We start from the raw sequence: 19,413 nt of genomic DNA on the forward strand, positions 1-19,413 counted from the left end.
GAAAAAGTCCCCAAACCTAAAGAATTTGCACAGGTGAAGTGCACACTTCCAACAGAGTGTGATAGGATCACCTTGTTAAATAATTACCACATCAGTGTGTAGACAAATGTCTGCTCCCTAAGTGTGTTTAATGTTACTGCTGACAGATAGCTAACTAAGATTTCTAAGTGTGTTACTGACAAAAAGACAGGAGATGAATGTATTTATGGAATTTTTTTAAAACTTTCTGTATTGTTGGTATCTTAAAAAAACCCTGCATATAAATGACCTCATTAATGCAGCCAGTGTTGCAGAGTGCAATACCTCAAGTAAAAATCAGAGATTCCAACAGTAACTGTTAGAGATGACAATATTAAAAACAGATTCCATATAAATCTGCAATCCAGTCAATCACACCCAATCCTGCAAAGATGCTCCTCATTCAGACAGATGCCTCATGCAGATGGAGTCACCCATATAAAAGAGGCTGTAGGACCAGAGGTGAATTATTTGTAGTTTAAATATCACCATAAAATCTACTAACACAGAGTTCTCTGCCCCAACATGACCTTACCAACTGGAATGAAATTTGGTTCTAGCACAGCATGCATGATTTAGGAATGGTATCACTATAAAAACATATGACAAGTTAATTTGAGTGGCCACAAATAAGGGCTTGCATCAGGTAGTGATGCCAAATTACAGAAAGGAACTCTTGTTTTTTTAAATGAAAAATACAACTGACCAAGTATTGTGAGAATACATTGGAAATTTGAAGTTTCATTTTGCCCTTTTAAAAACAAAGGGAAGAGCCATACCTGAGGTGTGATTTCAAGGGGGTGTCCAGCCTGGAATATTTCTGGTTCAGGTTACGGAAGTACTGAGAACCCAAAATATTCCACAAGCCTCTACAAGGCACTGTGTAATTTCCAAAGATCCAATGCACCTAATGCTGCACAGGACAAAAGAAATCCCTGGCTATCTTAAGGCTTTCTTGTTTCTTTGCAAGGTTGTAGCCACTCCAGCAAACAAATCCAGAAACCCCAGTATTTTTTTTTTCCTTTGCCTCTTGGTCTCTGTTTTGACAAGTTTTTTTTGCAAGCTTTGGACCCAAAGAAGATGGAAGAGGTCACTTCAGATAGACAAAATTATCCCCCTGGTAAGGGCAAACATTTGGCCTTCAGAATTAAGAGAATGAAGAACATTTGCCAAGATTTTCCTAAGAAAGAGCCACTCTGCTCTCCATCAGCACAGAAGAAAGGTTAGACCTCAGTGCCCTCAGTGCAGTCAGCCTCAATAAAATTAGCAGCTACTCAGCTTTCAGCTGATTAAGGCAGTGGCAGGATCTGTAATGAACATTCTTCTTTGCAGACCTTGGGTGATTTTTTTGGCCTCCTCACAAAGAAGGAAATTTAAAAGTTTTGAACTTATTTTATTCCCCTGCTGCTCACAGGTCTTCCCTGACTGGTTGTGCACAACCCAAAATAGCAAACAATACACTGGCAGCAATTATCCTTATTTTCCTCCACATCCAACTCCTCTGCAACAGATTTTGGGTTTCCTCTCTTCTCTGCTGTCGACATTGGGAAATCAGTACTGAGGTGCTGGGTGGAGGAAGAGTTTTTAAGCACCTCTTTGGTATTTAGAAATGAAGCTGGTTGCCAGCTTTCAGACAAGGAGGAAAAGGAAAGAAGTGGTTTGTGGGAGCCAAAAATTGTCAGAACAATGTGAAAAAGCATGTTACATCATATTTAGGACTTTTGCAGTCCTGTATGAGAATAGGGAGGAAGGCAGGTGGGAGGGGAAATGGGAAGGGGAAGCCATAAAATGGGATTTTATTCTGCGTTTCTCTCACTGACTGACGTAGACAAAGAGAGATAACATTTTTCTTTAACCTCCACTGCCCTATTTTGTTCTCAGTTCTCACCACTGAAAGTTAGCCAAGTTATATCCTTTCTAAATAGCATCTGATGTGTGCATTTAAATAAAATAAATGAATAAAAAAGGAACAAAGGACAGTTCCAGACAGGCCCCAACTCTGGACAGTTCATAAGAAAACAGGCCAAGAGCCCAAATTTGTACCTAAAAACCCAACAAACACTGGCACCTCTGCTGATGTTGCCAAACCAAATCTTCTACTCAGCTGATAAAAACTTGTTGAACAGGCTTCTTTACGCTTCCACAAAACAGTAGAAGATAAACAGAAATAAAACAAAAAAAAAAAGGAGTGGAAACTCAAATCTACATTTTGTCACTAATGCCTGTCCCCCACAGGAAGTAAAGCAAATGAAAAGACAACAAAAAACATTTTTAGGAAATCATTCTCATGCTATTGGTGATGTGACCCAAGTTTTGAGCAAGGCCAATTTCCTGCTGTTCCATCTCCATCGCTGCCTATCTTTCGGCCTTGGGTCAGGGGGTCTCCAGGGTCTTTTGAACTGCATTTTATTTTGAGAAAGTTTGTTTTTCCCAGAAGAATCTTGAGGGGAATACTGAGATACAATAGCAAATCCCATCTGCCACGCTCAGATTTCTCAAAGTGCTTGGAGAGCTTAACCTTTCCTCTGCCTGTGTCAATATAAAAGAGGAAGAGGGATGCAGAAGGAGAAAACTTTAAATTTCTAACCTACTCATTCCTAGTTTCCTGCTAAAAAGAAGAACTTAATTTCTATTTCATGTATCCCATGCTTTTAGCAGGCAGGATCCTTTTAAATAAAATTTTCACTAGGAAATCGTTACCTTCTTTGAATTTACAAATATAATCATAAACCAAATATTTCCTTAAAAAGAAAAAATAAAATTCAAACACAACATATAAAAAGGAAGGAAAAAAAATTAAAATAAAAAAGATTATTTGGCTAGGAGAGGTTTTTACCTAACTGGAGTAAATGCTTTTCTACAGAAGCCATTGATTTCAATGTTTGCCTTGAAATCAAGAGAGCAGCTCTTTCTAGAGACACCAACTGGACTGTGCTTTATTCTGCTGATTAAAGATAGGTGGGTAATTGGAAGGGTTGAATTGAATTGCAATAGGTGGCTGCAGCAAAAGCTGAGATCTGACTAAAAAAATTAGAGAACACAAAATCTAGGGTTTTTGTCATTATTGGCCTCTGTGTAGATATTAGAAATAAGCAAGGAAAGCCTCAGCAAAGCAAATGCAAGCCTCTTGTCTCCACTGAGAGAGCAGGGCCATTTCCATCTGCTTTTTGGGCTTTGTTGCTGCAGCAGGGTGGGGACAGCTTAGAAACTACAGAACCACAACCCAGAGAGCACCCGAGCCACTCTGACCTTGCCAGCCCAGTTCCTCCACTCAGTGCCACAAGCAGGGACCCAGAGATGGCTCCTGATCTGCTGGAGCTCAGGCAAGCCCAGTTTTCCCTTGGGACTCACCCAAAAGCGTTCTCAGTTGGTTTGAGTTTGGAGGCGGGGAGCTCACGCTCTCCGTTCTGCGCCTTTTGCTCAGGAACGCCCTTCTTGCGATCCCAGACACTTTTCATTTCCTCTTTGGGTGCTTTGCCTTTGTCATCTTTTACCTGCTCAGAAGACAGCACAAATCACAGAGCAAAACACAAGACACACACAAAAAAAATAAAAAAGTCAGAGTGAGGCATTCTAAATAAGAGCAGAGAAACACGAATTTCTTGGCAACTGTCTTCAAATTGTTTACATGCTATAGAGCAGAAGTGGTCTGCAAAGCTCTGAACTGTGACCAACTATCACTTTACTGTCCTGACCTGAATTCCAGGTCAAAGCATCCTGAAAATAATATTATCAGTTTTCTATAGAAGTTTGCTGTGGCCATGGGACTGTGCCACCAGACTGCTTCTCTCTGCAGCTGCACCCCCACTCCTCCCTCCCACTGCAGCATCATTCACCTGTTGCTTCTTAAGATTTTGGGTTGCAAACTCTCTGGGACTTGCCAATACATTTTTGGTACCAGGTTTAGGGCAATGGTGCAATAAAAGTAACACATAACCTCCAACAAGTGTCAAGCTTGTTTGACAAAGTTCACTCTCAGTGTCACAGCAGTGGGATACTTCATTATTGCAAGAACAATGGCCAAAACAAAAAATCATCTTTATGTCAGAGCAAAACTTACTCTGACAAAAAGCACAGTCCTGCCTGGGGCTGGTCATGGGTAGCATTATAAGACATGAATATTTAAACCTATGAAGAAGGAAGTGCTCTGGAAAACACCAGTAAAAATTCCCTTTATCCTTAAAAAGTTTTGTCTCATGATTCTTAATAGTGATCAAGAATATTTTGTGGATAAATTTCATTCTCCAGTATTCCTTCAGAGTTATGAGCTTGAAGTATTTATCAATACCACAGATGGCCTGAGCCCAGCAAGCTGAGTCGTGGCTAGATGCTGGTAAAAGGAGAAAGTGAATTGATTTAAGTTATGTATCCTCAGGTAGAAATATCCTCTGTTAGTTAAGACTGCCAGCCAAAACAAACTTTCAACAGCAGAAGATGAAACGTTAACTCCATAGTATTTATTTGCTTTCCCCAGCTCTGTGCTGAAGAAAGCTTCTAACTGGAAAGAAATACCTTCTGTGTAGAATTGAAATGCAGACCTTTAGAAAAAAAATAGTTTGGAAGCCTATTGCAATCTCATTAGTTAACTAGAAAGATAAAGAACTTCTGTAACAGCCCTGTCTGCAACACAGGTGCTCTTAGAGGTGGCTTAAGATGCACCTTGAAATAAAAAAGTAGAAGACAACTTCACACCCCAAATGAAAAGAAATTCCTGTTCTTCCTCACCAGAGAATGACTCCTGGAGAAGCAAAACCTTTACTGATGTGGAGTGGAAAAAAGTACTGATGAGAAGCAAGATCATTACTGAAGGATGAGTTCAGGGTCTTCAAAGCCCAGATCCTCCTCGGGCACTGGATGAGGTGCAGATGAAGCCCCAGAGTCAGTGCCTGACTTCACCTGAGGCCAGGCTGCTGCTCCGAGAGATGCGACGGACACCGCCGCGTTTTAGCTGAGCTCGGGATGGTTAAACCATTTCAGCAGATTTGCTGCTGCTGGGGGATGCTGGACACAACCAACACAGGCATTTTCTCTGCTCTGAGAGCAGGCAGCAGCGGTGCAGACTTTTCCCACCCTCTCCTGCCAACAGGAGCTGGCAGCAGCTCCCTGCCGGACAAGAGGCGAGTTCAGCTTCCCTGGCCGTGCATTCCTTGGCCATGATGCTGCAACTGCTGCAAGCCAGGCCACGACTGCCAGCGCCTCAAGGAATGGTCTGCTGTTTTCTGGGCTGAGACAAGCAGGGATGTTCACTTATCCTGGTGAATGCCATCAGACAGCATCATCTTCTGGGCGTTGCCAGATGGGGGTGAGCTGGTGGTGGTGTTCACAGCTCTGCTGCCTGCTAAAAATCTTTCGACCCTTCAGCCCCAGTCTGGGTGATGCTGAAAGCAGAGGTGCTGATTGGTGCAAGGTTTCTTGTGCCAGGATGCCTGTCCTGGGATTTTGAGGGCATTAGGTTTCCTTTGCTGAGATTTTCATCAAGACCTTCCTAAGTCTTCTTTAAAAAGCCAACACTTGCAGCTGCCTTATGTATTCAGGTCCACTGGGGAGGGTTGTATCTCTTACATCTTAATTGAAATCACTGAGAAAACTAATATTAAAACAATATAGTTTAAAAAGTAATAGGTTAGGAAATAGCATTTCAGAAGGCAGGAGGATTTATGATAATGTGTCTGCATTTGAGAGAACCATTAACACAGCTTGGCCTCTTTACTCAAAAAGATGGTAAAACAAGATATCACAGAAGCATTTCACATCTTCTGGGCTCAATCCTTCTCCTAATTTCAATACCAAAGCAGAGATCGATTAGCAAAGAAGCAGAAACCTTTGTATCTCATTCCAAAGGCAGGCAACAGATGAAGTTCTTTGCCTTGTCTCACTGCTTCCCTACATTACAGACTAATTCAGCTTCTGCTGAATTCAAAAAGAACTCCACTTGGAGCAGACCAGTGTTATCACCTGAACTGAAATAGTTCACATGTTCTCAAAATCTTGATATCAATCTAGAACACAACCAAAGGTATGGTTAACAAATTTCCAGCTTTATGTATTGATATTTTTATCCCTTTCTATACTGCCTGTTTTCTGATAGATTTTTATGCTGTTATTTGAGAGCTGAGATTTCTAAATCTTGAGTTTGAACACCTTCAGACTGAAGCAAATCAGTTATTGAGGCTGGAGGCCCATCTGGCAGATCTGATTCCTTACTTGGGCTCTGTTATTTGGTGAGTTAAAAGCTGTGGGCATCTGGGTCTAGGGCTTCCCTGCAGAGTCATCTGCCATCCCCAAATACCATGAGAAAAGCAACTGCTGCAGCATGTCTAGCCAAACTGGAAGCAGGAAATACCAGGAGTCTCACATCATGAGAAAGCTTGTTCTTGTGAACTTCTCAGGTCACTTTTAAGAACCAAAAACTCTGCAGAAGTTCAAAAAAAGAGACTTCTTTTTTTTTTTTTTTCCCTTGCCAAATTAATCAAAACCTGAACTTTGTGGTCCAAAGCAAAAGCAAAACCTGATTATTCAGACACATTCTATTCCCTCATGGTCTTATTCATGAAACACTGGCATCCTCTTAGCTGCAGGCACATTCAGAAAGAGACTTCATTGAATTTGAATGTCCTGGAAATGGGGGGGAGAAGTGGAGATGGGATACAAATCCTGATCTTGCCTGACCATCAATTTTTGTTCACATGTAAAGAAACAACAACTGAGATTCTCAAGACATTTTGAATGCTCAGGATGGGTATTCAGCATTGCAGCAGAAGTGGGATTCTATTAAGTTGTCTCAGCTTCAGCATCCAAAGATGGAAACACTAAAATCACAAGTAACTTTTATAAGTCTTGCCAATTTCCTGGAATAATCTAGCCCAGTGGGTAGGTTTTAAAAGCATGATGAGAGCTCCAGGGAGAGCTGGCCCAGCTCTACATAAAAACAAGCAGGACAACTGTGTCTCAAGTTCCCCACAAATCAAAGTTTGTGGTCAGCTACAGACTCCTCTTTACATTTACTTGTAATATTCAAAGATTGCATGCAGAAGTGAATTGTGGAAATGGGTTCTGTCTTCCTAATATAATCCATCCCCTCTTTTTTTTTTGTGCAGCTATTTCTTCACCGCTCTCTGAGGGTGAGCTAAGCATCTACAGCATGTTCCAAACTCAAATGGGTCCAAACTTCCAAGGCTCTGAGCAGTCTCCCCTAACCAGGATCAGGGGTAGTTTTGAGACCTGATCCTGGTCCCAAAGGATTTGAGACCTTTTTGGCTCTCAAAACTGCTGCACATCACTGAGCACTGCTCTGTGTCCAGCTGTCCCCTGAAGAGCAAATGGTCCCCAAATCTTATTTACTTACCATACAGTAAAACACCATGGCACCAGCTCCTGTGTTTACAGTGGAAATGCAATGCAGTACATTTGGTAGATTTTTCTCTTTAAAACAAAAGAAGAATCTTGGGTATGCACGGTTTTTGTATCATGGGGTATTGCAGCTTGCAGGGGAATTATTAGTTAAGGCAGTCAGGTGGCCAAGAGGCCTAGATTATTATTATTATTATCATTATGATTATTATTATTATTAATTGATGATAATGATGATGATAATTGTTATTATTATAGCAGGGTTTTTTTTATAGGGAAAAAGTTCACAGTAAAGTGAGAGGAAACCAGGATGATTAGTTGATACTGTCCTGAAAAATTCATCCCTAGAGGGAAAACCATACTTGTGTTGTTGACTGAACTGAGTTTCCTGGAATATTTGTTTTAAGACAAACAGGAATTGGTCCTAAAGCCCCAAAAGAATAAACTACTTAAGAATTTACTTAATTTTAAGCACTTAAGGAGCTTCATCCCTATTTATTTCAGCAGGATTACCCATATTCTTGAAGTGGAACACAAGCTTAAGTACTTTGCTGAAGAAGCAACTTTCACTTAAAGGTGCCTTATTTGCTTTCATATCTCAAGCTTCCCTTTCACATCTAAATCAGTGGTTTATCAGTTACCTGATCTTTTATGGAGGTAGCTTGGAGCTTCTCTTCTGGCAGCTTTTCCTTTTTAGCTTCCACTTTTTCTTCCTCCTTTTTTTTTGGGGGGTTTTCAATAATTTTTATTTTTAACGCAAAAACACCGCACCTCTTTACGCCTCTCGTTTCTCCGCGCTGTGCTCACGTACCAATCCAGTGTGCAGCCACAACTCCATCATGTGCTGCTGTGCCCCCTCCACCCTCTCCAAATCCTCCCATTCCTCCCCACCTGGGCTTTTCTCCATGCTCAGTGTGCACAGAGCCCTTCCTCACATCGTCCTTAGCGCACAGCATTCCTCACACAGCTCCGCAGGCGCTCGGAATATTTCCTGCCAAGGTGTGCCTGCCTCCACCTCATCTGTTACTGAGTCAGGCCAGTTTATAGCAGCTCAGGGGGGAAAAAGGCAGCAAAAGCACATGCAGAGCTCTGAACGTGCAAGGTTTTCCTGGATGGAGTGAGGTCAGGCCCACTGTGCACTGAATTATTGGCAAGCAGGAGGGGATTGATTTTTAAGAGAGAGCGACAGCACAAGTATTAGTAACTTCAGTACAGGACTAGATCTGTGAGGAAACTCCAATTCCATCTTTTCTTGCATTACATTTCACACAAACCACAGGTGTCTTATTTTGGTGCAAAATGTTTACTGTACCTGCTTTTTTAAGAAAGCTGCTTGAGGTTTTTCGTCTTCTACTTTCTTCTCTTTTACCTGTTTATCTTCTATTTTCTGTTCTTCCATCTTTTGTTTTTGCTTTAATTTCTCTGCTTCTAGTTTAGCCTTTTCCTCAGCTGCCCTCTTTTCCTCTTCTGCCTTTGCCCTCTCCTCAGCTGCCCTCTTCTCCTCCTCTGCTTTCTGTTTTTCCTCAGCTGCCCTCCTCTCCTCTTCAGCTTTAGCCCTCTCTCTTTCCTCAGCTGCCCTCTTCTCCTCCTCTGCCTTAGCCCTCTCCTCAGCTGCCCTCTTCTCCTCCTCTGCTTTTTGTTTTTCCTCAGCTGCCCTCTTCTCTTCCTCTGCTTTTTGTTTTTCCTCAGCTGCCCTCTTCTCTTCCTCTGCTTTTTGCTTCTCCTCAGCTGCCCTCTTCTCTTCCTCTGCTTTTAACCTCTCCCTTTCCTCTGCTTCTTTCCTTTCTTCCTCAGCCTTTTCCTCATCCCTAAGCTTCTCTTTATCAACAGCATCAGTTACACTTTGCGTCCCTTCTGGCACAGCATTTGTATCATTCTCTGCTTTGTGCTCCTCTGCATTTACAGTTACTGCCTCTTCTTTATCTGTGGATTTTTCTGCTGTCACATCTACCTGATTTTCCTCTATGGGGAGCTCCTTTGGTTTCTCCTCCTGTACCTCCTCCTTGTCTTTTTCTTCTTTTTTTCCCTCCTCTTCCCCATCTTGCCTCCAGTTGTTCCTTTGGTACGATTTGGTAACTGTTTCCGTCTCCTCAATCTCACAGCGTCCTCGGCGCGTTTCAGCCTTCTCCTCTTTCCCCGTGGTCTCATTTTCTTCCACATTGTTTACTTCTCTCCTGCTGGGCAGTGACAAGCTCCCATCTGTGATCGTGGGGTCAAATTCCTTTTGGCGTTCCAGGGCTTCCTGCAGACGTTTCTGGCGTCTCTCCTCCCGTCTCGCCAGCCTCTCCAACAAAGCAGCTTCATCATCTGTAGAGCGCTTGCTTTCCTCTCCTGCCACACTACATAGAAGGGAAAGGTTTGCATTAAAAAATTAAAAAAAATAAAAAATTCTTTCTAACAATATGCACTTCACTGTTTCGAGGAAAAAATCCTGCTGTAACATCATTCTTGGGCTGGGAAACACAACAGGCTACACAAACACGACAGGTTACACAAAAAATTCAAAATTCAGCTGCTGTTTTTGCTAATCTATATCCATTCTCCTTGCCTGAAATAAATCACTTCCTGTGCTCAGCATCTACGAGCACTTGCCATCACAATTCTGGTTTCCTCTATCAATTGTGTTATGGCCACTGGAAATCTGGGTGTATTATTTGCGACCATGTGAAACTAAACTGAAGTGATGGACAGACAGGAAGGCCACTCATCTTGTGACAAGAGGCTGGTGACATGAGTGATGTGGTGTCGTGGTTTAGGGGCTACAGGGGCACTGCTGGGTTGACTTGATGACCTTCAAGGTCTCTTCCAGCTTTGATGATTCCATGATTCCAAGTGTCAGCTCCTTCCATGAGCTTTTCTGCTCTTCATTCCTGGCCAGTGCTAAGTCTAGAACTCACACCCAGCACCCTGCAGGCATTTTGCAGCCACAGCTTGAGGACTAGCTGCCACCCAGCTCTTTGGCTACACAGCACCATGACCCCTGTGAGCAGAACCAAAGATGTGGTGTTTTGTGAGGCCTGAGAGAATCTGAGAGCCACCACGAGCCCCAGCTGAATCACCCCACAGACACCTGGATATGGGCCATGAGCATGGCCTCAAGCCCAGAGTCAGCCATGCTCCCACCCTACCATGGAGACACAGCCAGGGTGATCCTCAGTGTGAAGTCCGTCTTCATTTTAAGGACAGACAAACCCAGTTGTCACTAAAGGACATGAAATTATTCAAACAAACACTCTCAATGTCAGAACAAAAAATTGTCTTTCATTCTCTGACTCCAGTATTTATAGATTCTCAGCAATGACCAGGGATTGGATAATTAAGTTACACCTTCCCAGGCACACTGGTCATGAGAAGTGTCCATCAAAAGACATTTCTTAGAAGGAATGTGATAAACAACTTATGTTTATAGGACTTTCATGGGAAAGTAACTAAAACTGAAAACATTATCAGGGCGACACCCAGTATTTCAAATTCAAGCACCAAAGCAAACCTCTTCCAGATACTTCTCTGCTCTGAACAAAAATTACCATTGGCTTGAACAGGAAACAGCATCAGACATTTACCTGTTTTGGGCATTAACCTCGGATTTCTCTGTTACTTCTCCTGAGAGATCTCCCTCTTCCTTCTGCCGCAGCCTCTCCTGCCGAGCCCGCCGGCGACGTTCTCTGGCGGCTTCTTCGTCATCGTCATCGTTTCTCTGGTAGGACAGCCTGCAACAGGGAAACAAAGGTCTTATTGCATATTGGACACTGAAAAAAATCCCAAAAAGCAGTTTGCTACAGCACAGTGTGGCTACAGTGCCTGCTCCATGTGCTCTAGTGAAAATACGCTGTCAAATTGAGATGTATAATTTCAAACCCTGGTTTTCTTTTGTTTCTCAGGAGCAAACTTGAGAAAATAGTCCCTGTGAAGGCAGCAGCCACACCACACCATCAGCTGGCTCCTAGAAAACACCAAATCCATAAAAGCCAAGCTCTGTAGCTGAACAAACATTCTCCTAGCCTGCTCCTGTAGGAGCACTCACCGCAGCGTTTGAGCAGCTCGGGCCCACGTAGCTGGAATTGGACTCAGCAAAGCAGCTTTTCATCAGCCTCCCCTAAATATCACACTCTGAAAATGGTGAGAGCATTCTACAGCTCAAAGACTAGAAAGCAGGGAGACACAAGTATGACAGCAGCTCTCAGTGGTCGGTTCTGAGTGCCAAACATCTGACACCCACAAAATTTTTGTGAGCCCGGAGCCCTGCCAGGCCAAATCACACAAGATCGCTGCTGTGATGAAAGCCTACAGCTGAGAACCCATTGTACTCATCTAACCCAACAGATGATTACATTTAGCTTCATCCTACTTGAAAAGGACCTTAAAATCCTAATAATCCTGTGTCCCATTCAAATCTTTGCTGAGGTTATTACTGTGTGAGATAAAGGGAGAGGCCTGCATTCCTCTTATCTTTTTGAGCAGGGAAAGTGAATTTGGAAGCCAACATGTGCCAGACCCAGTCAGGACATTCATTTACTTTGCTTCTGGCAGTGGTCTGATACATCATGGTTAAGGAGTCTCTCTTCTTTACATAGTCACATATTTAAATTAGTGGTGCAGCCATGAACAGGAAAAAAAACCAGAGTTCTTCACTGACTAAAACCAAGTACAGATAATGTTTGCATTGCAAATATTTTAACATTAAAAGCAACTAAACCATTTTGATTTAACCATCAATCAGACTCTTTGGGGCCAAACCTCTCCCATCACTGTGTTCTGACATTATTTTTCTCCTTTGCTGGAAGAAGGGTGAAAGTACAGGACCAGCAATCACTTATCCCAATTTTACTTTAAGAATTTAAAGTGTAAAACATGGCTGAGTCACTTGCTAGACCTAGAACAGCATTTTCATCCTGAGTGCAACATAGAATTTAATTTGCTACTTTTGTGCTCTGCTTCAAGAGCTTGCAACCTTTCCCTTTGTAGAAACAACTCTTCTCAAAGAGAGTGCAAACCATGAGCAGCACAGCCATGAGGGATCACAGTGAGGGATGAGGAAGAAAGGAAGGAGCTGAATTAAAAGCCCTAAAGGTGATGCAGGGAATCACCTGCCATTTTTAAGCAGCTCCAAGGGGTATCAACATTTTATTTAGGTCTACAACAGAAAGGATGTGAATACAATAATAAACCAGTGGGATCTTTAATTTCCACAAGAAAGAGAAGACCACATAAAGATGAAGTTCATTCCACTCTCTGTGCCCACACAAAACACCCCTCCACAGAAAGGAGAACAACTGCTTTTAAAAGCCTCTTTAAAATGCCTTTTTTAAAGCACCAGTTGCTCAGCAAACTAAAAAAAGAAACCAAAAGAATACCCTAAACAAAAAATTCCCACAAAAGCCATTAAACAGATATGTACTTCCTGTCCTTGGACACTTATCACATAGATCATCTGTTAAGAAAGCTGAAAATGTCTCTTAATATGATTCTAAACTCATCTATTGCCTTCCTCCATATCAGTGCAGTTTCCTACAGCCAGCAAATACACCAGGTATGGGCTCCATCCATGAGAATCACCTTAAGTATTCATTTCTGTTCACCAGCATTCATGCAATCTGCACAACAATCTGAAAATATACACATGGGAACAACAAGGGATTAAACATGGGAACAACAAGTTGCAGTTTTTTTAAGAGATGTGTTTCTTGTTTTCCTTACAATTATGTTAACACTGCTTTCAGTGTAAAGAGTGACCCTCATTCTGCCACTGTTACAGATCCCTGTAGCAGCCCACCACGAGCCAAATCAACTTGGGAGCTCTTCAGAGCTTATCTTCCAATTGCCTACATCTTTTGACATTCTTCAGACTAGGAGTAAATAATAAAAAGTATTTCTCCAAGATTTCAACTCTGTTTATCAGACAGATGGAAATCTGATGATCCACGCTGGCCTGGGTTGCTTCTCCACCCTTGGAGAGCAGCCTTGCTGCCCAGCACACACCCAGCAGCTAAATGAAGCCAAACTGACATCCATTTGTCACCTTTCACGCGGCTTTGCAGGCAAGCATCTCTCCACAATCAGCTGTTCCAGCTGTCTCAGGCACTGAGACCACAACACAGCATGATCTCAAAAGAGGTCATGGTCAAAAAAGGTATGCCAAGCCTGCTGATACAACTCTCTTGTGGAATATCTGACTATTCTGAGTTGGAAAGGACCCATGAGGATCATCGAGTGCCAACTCTCAAGGGCTGAAATCCCAGACCTGAAGAGCTCAACAACAAATCTCATTAGTATCCAAGTCTAAAAATGTTGTCCTCAGATTGAATGGGCGGGGTGAATGGTATTTTTTTGAGTGAAAAATAAATCTGCTGGATTGAGAACACAGGACATGTGGCCATTTGCTTCAGACCTTTCTCAGAGCAATACAGCACTCTGTATTTTACACCAAACACTGAATTTATGCAAAGTGATAACCCAGCAAGGAACTTGGTAATAGCTGGGATGATTATGGGGCTGAAACCATTTCATACAATCCAGCTTTAACCAGTTTCCACTTGAAACCACAAATCAGCTCGAGCATTATCTAATGCACTTTGGGTTTGGAGTTCCTTCCCAGTTCTACAACATTATTATTATTGTCTGAATTATGACAGCACTGAAATTTCCTGATCAAGCTCATAGGCTTGCTACAGTAGGCAATTTATGAAGACAGGGCAAGATCTGGTCCCCATTCTAAACAGTGTGTATTCTGATTAAACTTTATCATTTGTAGCACAATCTGCCCTCAGTGAGTCATAAATAAACCTGATGAATCCAATTTTTTTCATTTTTCACAGGAGTGGAAAAAACCTGCCTAATTTGAGCTGGATCACACTACTCCATTCTAGAAGAAGCAGGGAGAAAGAATTGCTGTGGATCTGAACTCAGACTCCATTTCAAGAGTGTCAGAAACCCATGAAAAAACTCCAAACAGAGAAAAAAGCCTTTAAGATTTTTAACTTAAGCAGGCAGCTCATATCTGCCTCTTCTGTCCTCCATGGTTCACTCAAATGTCAGTCTGGTTTTTAGGCCTGCAGAAACACCTTGCATTCTCAGCAGCACCCTCACAACATGGACCCAAATAGACACAATTGCACTTATTCAGCTCTTTCCCACACTACTTTGTTATCCTGAAGCTTTTGCATGTATTACAGATTGATTTTCTCTGTGGTCCACCCCAAGAAATGAGATCATTCATCCTGTACCACGCTGCTGCACCTCCAGCTTGTGACCTAACCCTCTTCCAGGACCTCTGCCCTTTGTTAGGTGAGACCACAGCAGTTGAAGCGATTTCTGTTGATTTGCGTCTCCAAATTTATGTCAGATGGAGGATGTCAGTAAAATGTCCTCAATGACAAACTTCACTGCCAGACTCAGTCTATAAAAGTTGAATTTGTTGGCCTTCTGTGCTCTTAGAAAGTCTTTCTATTTACCCAGGCTCTTCCTGAAAGGATGGGTGGGGTGAGGATGGGCTTTGTTAAAACACCCAGTGGGGAGCGTTCTTTGTGTCACTGTTGATATTCAGGCCCATTTTGTTTATGATTACATATGTCTTTAATCTTTTTATTGTTTGCTTAATTTGTGTTATGATAGGCACATAAAAACCTGAATATAAACAACTGATCAATCTTCACCTCCAAAAAAAAAAAAAAAAGCAAACCATAACAAGTACGGATGCTTCCACAGAGGGCTTTGTGTGCCAATCTCAGCTGTATTTCATTCAAGTCATATCTAAAAATGTGCTGAATGGTGGGGGGCAGTTGTGGGGAAAACTGTTTTTTCTAATCATTCACCCCAGCATTCCACTCAGACCTGCTCAAGAAGACTCATTCTTATGGGGGAATGAGCAGAATTTCAGTCCCAAATGCTCATGCTTCAAGAAGATGTAGTGAGTGAAAACAGGGGGTTATGCTGGAGACATGCAGACATGCCACCACAGTTCTCAGTCCAATGCTGTGCATGAATGCTGTTATTAACACCCATATTTTTCACATAGTTCTCAATTTGACATGCACCGTGGTTTGTTTTTTTTCACATTGAATGTAGGAGAGACAAGTGGATAAAATTAACCAATGGCTGGAAATGAAAACAAATTAAAACTGGAAATTAAGCCCATGTTTTGAACAGTGGGGATAATTACATACACAAGAAATGATGGTACATCCATCTTTTGCATCTCTGCATTAAGATGAATGCCTTTTTGGAAGTTATACTACAAAATAATACCAATTTTGGGGTTCATTGTATGGTGAAATTCCACTATCAGTTATGTGTGGGAAGTTGGACCAGATTCTACGGTGGCAGCTGCTGGATTTAAACACTACAGCCTTCCATTTATAAACAGCACACATTTCTCATTTTGCTCACAACTTATCTCTGTCTCAGCAATATTTTTACTCTGTTTATCCATCCATTCTCCACAGGCACACAGCCTGTACTCCTGAGCAGGCAATTCACCCAGATGTGCACACAGTTCTCAGGCCAAAACAGAGACTGATGCACCTTTCAGTGTATTGTGTTCTCATTCACTTCAATTCCATACTGTGTTTCCAATACACTTCCTTCTTTTTCATAGCTCCAAAGATTTCAGGGATTACTATTTTTTTCTGGAGGATAACCACTTATCAAGTAAGTTTTCAGAAGAACATTGTCTCTGTCAGACCTGGCATCCTTAATTTCCTGCTGTACCTTCAAAAGAATTGCTTCTGCCTTAAGCCTTGATCTAAAACACCTAAAGGCTAAAACTTCTGGCCATTTTAACAACACCTTTTTTGTTGTTTTAGCTAAGCAAAACCTTTGGATTATTTACTTTGGTTAAGGACTTGGCTGGGAGGCTGTTATTTTGTTTGCATGACAAAAGAGTTAAACATGGGAAAGAGAGGTTCAGTTGGTGTACCTTTTTTTTTTATTATTATTATTTTTTTATGGTTTCTCTTTTTTTGACATTTTAGACATTTAGGTTTTTTAACAGGTAAGGAAAGGGTAGGTACACTCATCCCTCAAACTGTGTGATTCTGAAATCTAATGAAACCACACAGAAGAATGAAGTACAAAAAGTGATATGCAAACTAAAAAAGGACTCCATACTCACAGCAAAAAATCCTTGGTGACTACCAAATAATTAATGCCAAAACCATCCAAAGATTTTATTTCTTTGCTGAGGATGGCACTGAAGCCTCTTGGAAAGATCCTGACTTCCCAAAATTACTGTTTTCCGTTGAAAACGTAAATTTCACTTTTGGAGACATCCAAGATTTCCAATGCCCTGCGTCTTTCCCTTTTTTTTTCCTGCTCAAAACAGCTCAGCTCCTTTGGTTTTTGATTCCAGCCCTAAACCTGGGCCTGGCAGTCAGATCCAGCCTGCAGCACCACGGCACCGCTCGCACAAAGGCAGAATGACTCATGCACGCGCCTATTTTCCTTTTCATTCTTTTTTCTTTCCACCTCCCCCCACCCCTCCTTTCCTCATGGCTTAAAACTGATGATCTGTTTTCATAATATGAAGTGCAAGCAGATTCTCCAACCACAGCCACATAGCTCTGGTAAATCACCTCAGCATAAATCGGCTGCAAACATGAAGGGTAAAACCCTCCCGCTACCGAAACAATGTCAAATTTCCGACCTATATTATATTTAGATAAAAGTGCCTGCTGGAAATGTACCAGGGGGAAGAGAGTAATTCTCTCAATATGTGAAGCCTAATGCTCTGCAGTTTTACTGCATAACAATAGACATGGCATTGACCTGTTGGTGAGCAGAGCAGCGTATCGAATCTGTTCCAATTTAGGAGTTTCACATGAAAAAAAGAAAAAAAAATGAGCAGAAAACAATAATTGTCCAAGTGCCTTCTACCTGATCATTTTTTACTGTTTTTCCTGAAGCTTGGTGGAGCTCACCCAGATTTTTGTTTCCCTGGCAGACAGCAAACAGGCAAAAGAGTGTACACAACAAGCTTGCTTTTCCAAACGTGAAAAAGCGGGAGCAAAACCCAATCAGCGTGCATTCCGCTGTGGTTAATGTGGGATTTGTTGACTCCAGAGCAAATTGCTTGCTGCCACCACCTCCAGCTTCTAGTGCTTTATTGCATATAAAATCCAAAATAATTTATGCCACAGCCTTACCCAGTAAGGAATATTTCAGGCATATGACTTGAGAGCAATGGGCATCTTGCCTGGCTGAGGCAGAAGTCAGGCTCTACAGGATTTGCCCTAGAATGTACAATCCACAATTTCTACAAAGACAAATAAGAAGTTTTCTTTCTTGTGGTTTTGGGCTGCTATATTTAATGTGGCTTTCAAGGCACTTTTATACCTCAAATTGCTAGCTTACTGATTGCATCCAAAATTAAGATCTAACTCAATGTGCAGTTTAGCCCAGTAGCTGCAGCAGGCAATATTTTTTGAAAAAATACAGTTTAAACTCTTTTTTTTTTAAAAAAAAAATATTTACTTCTGGTGTTATTTTTTTTTATTCCAAAGCAGTACAATGCATCGTCAGAAATTGTTCAAACAAGAATCAGAATTTGTTCAAACAAGAACAAATTGATGACTTCAGGAAAGCACAAACTGAATTATAATAAATCATGTATGTATTCCTGTCCTGGAAACCCAGCCTTCAATTTCATCTGCTTATCTATTTTCACCCTTTGAAAACTTCTTTAATGCAGCACTCTAGGAAATAGAGAGCCTCTCAACAAACCAGTGCTGGGACTTTATTTCTTTCATAAAGATTAAGAGGATTGCTGCATTTTAAGAGCGCTGTGTTTTAAGAAGTGCAGGACTGTGGGGATAAGGTCTCATCCACATGAGACTTCTTTAATTTCAACCTGCTCCTTCTCCACTGATTATCATGTAAGGAGAAAGACTATGAAAGTTAACTCAGAGAATCACTTATTTGAGGAATGAAACATTAATATCCAAACCAATCTCAGTCACACACCCCACTCCTCCATCACCATGCCCAGTCTACTCACAATCGACTTCCAGCATGTATTTATTCACCATCCACCCTGACAAAACAAGAAGCTTGTGAAACTGGAGATGGAACAGGGCTTGGGTTTTCACATTTTCTGAGCAGAATTGCCTTTTGCACTCACACATTTTCTTCTCTTGCCCACCAGGCTTTGCAGGGTATGATGAAGAACCACAAGCCAGGACTCTAGAGCAGGTGAGTGTGAAGGGAAGAAAATTCACGGCATCACATGGATTTATATCAAGGACAAAGCGCAGCACTAGTGCTGGACCCACCCTGAAAGGAGTTCTTTTCATCTATCACTGAGATGCTGCTGTGCCCAGGGCAGATCAGTTTGGATGGCTTCATACCCACACCAGCAGTCTCTGTTTTAGGACTGACCCTGAAATTCATTGTGGATTTGAACAGAGTGGGACAGAAATACTGAGTGGGGCAGGAAGGAGGAATGTGGAAGCAGGAATAGCAGACTAGGTCTGCAGGAGCATCTCCCTGGACTGTGGGCAGGGAGAGAGGAGACAAAGGGATGAGGAGCCTCCATCCCTGCAGGGCACAATAAAGGAAGATTGATGGAGAAATAGTGGAAGAACAGGGGAAAAGGGAAAGGAGGACAGGACACAAGGACAGTGAAAGCAGCAGGACTGGGCAAGTGGATGTCACCAACACCCAGCCAGGTTCACAGGGCTGTCCAAAAACCCTCCATGACTGAGAGAAGGGAAACTGTAACACAGCAGGTTGTGACTACCCAGATTACACATCACTCAGAAATTGAAGCATTCTGTGCTCTGAAACACCTACAAACAGTCAGAACTCTGCTTTTATTGCTTGCTCCATTGAAGGTATGGGTGTTACCATTACTCTGGCCTCTGTGAAACATCAAAACTGCTCTGTCTTTCCCAGAGCAATAGAGATTGTAAATAAATGACAATTTCTCAAAGCTAGACTGGTCCCTGAGGATGTCTGTCGAAGCTTTCAGAAATACAGCAAGCTCTGTGCTGATGAACAATGTACAAGGCATGTGTTTGCACACAGGGAGTCTGGAAAAATAATTTTACCAGA

General features: G+C 42.0%; 1 protein-coding gene across 6 annotated transcripts in view; it reads right to left on the minus strand.

Annotated features, from left to right (window-relative positions):
• CALD1 (caldesmon 1) overlaps positions 1 to 19,413 on the minus strand; it is a 171,228-nt gene that overhangs the window by 17,605 nt on the left and 134,210 nt on the right. For 4 of the 6 annotated variants that reach the window (XM_015627956.3, XM_015627957.3, XM_033514189.1 and 1 more), the window contains 4 exons: positions 10,932 to 11,078; positions 8,681 to 9,707; positions 8,010 to 8,084; positions 3,370 to 3,512 (listed from right to left, as the gene is read on the minus strand). In XM_015627956.3, the coding sequence (XP_015483442.1) occupies positions 3,370 to 3,512; positions 8,010 to 8,084; positions 8,681 to 9,707; positions 10,932 to 11,078 (1,392 nt within the window). The remainder of the gene's footprint in view (positions 1 to 3,369; positions 3,513 to 8,009; positions 8,085 to 8,680; positions 9,708 to 10,931; positions 11,079 to 19,413) is intronic. The other 2 variants (XM_015627960.3, XM_015627961.3) reach the window with 1 other exon arrangement.

The sequence above is a fragment of the Parus major genome, chromosome 1A (genome assembly GCF_001522545.3).
Source record: "Parus major isolate Abel chromosome 1A, Parus_major1.1, whole genome shotgun sequence".
NCBI classification, from domain to species: domain Eukaryota; kingdom Metazoa; phylum Chordata; class Aves; order Passeriformes; family Paridae; genus Parus; species Parus major.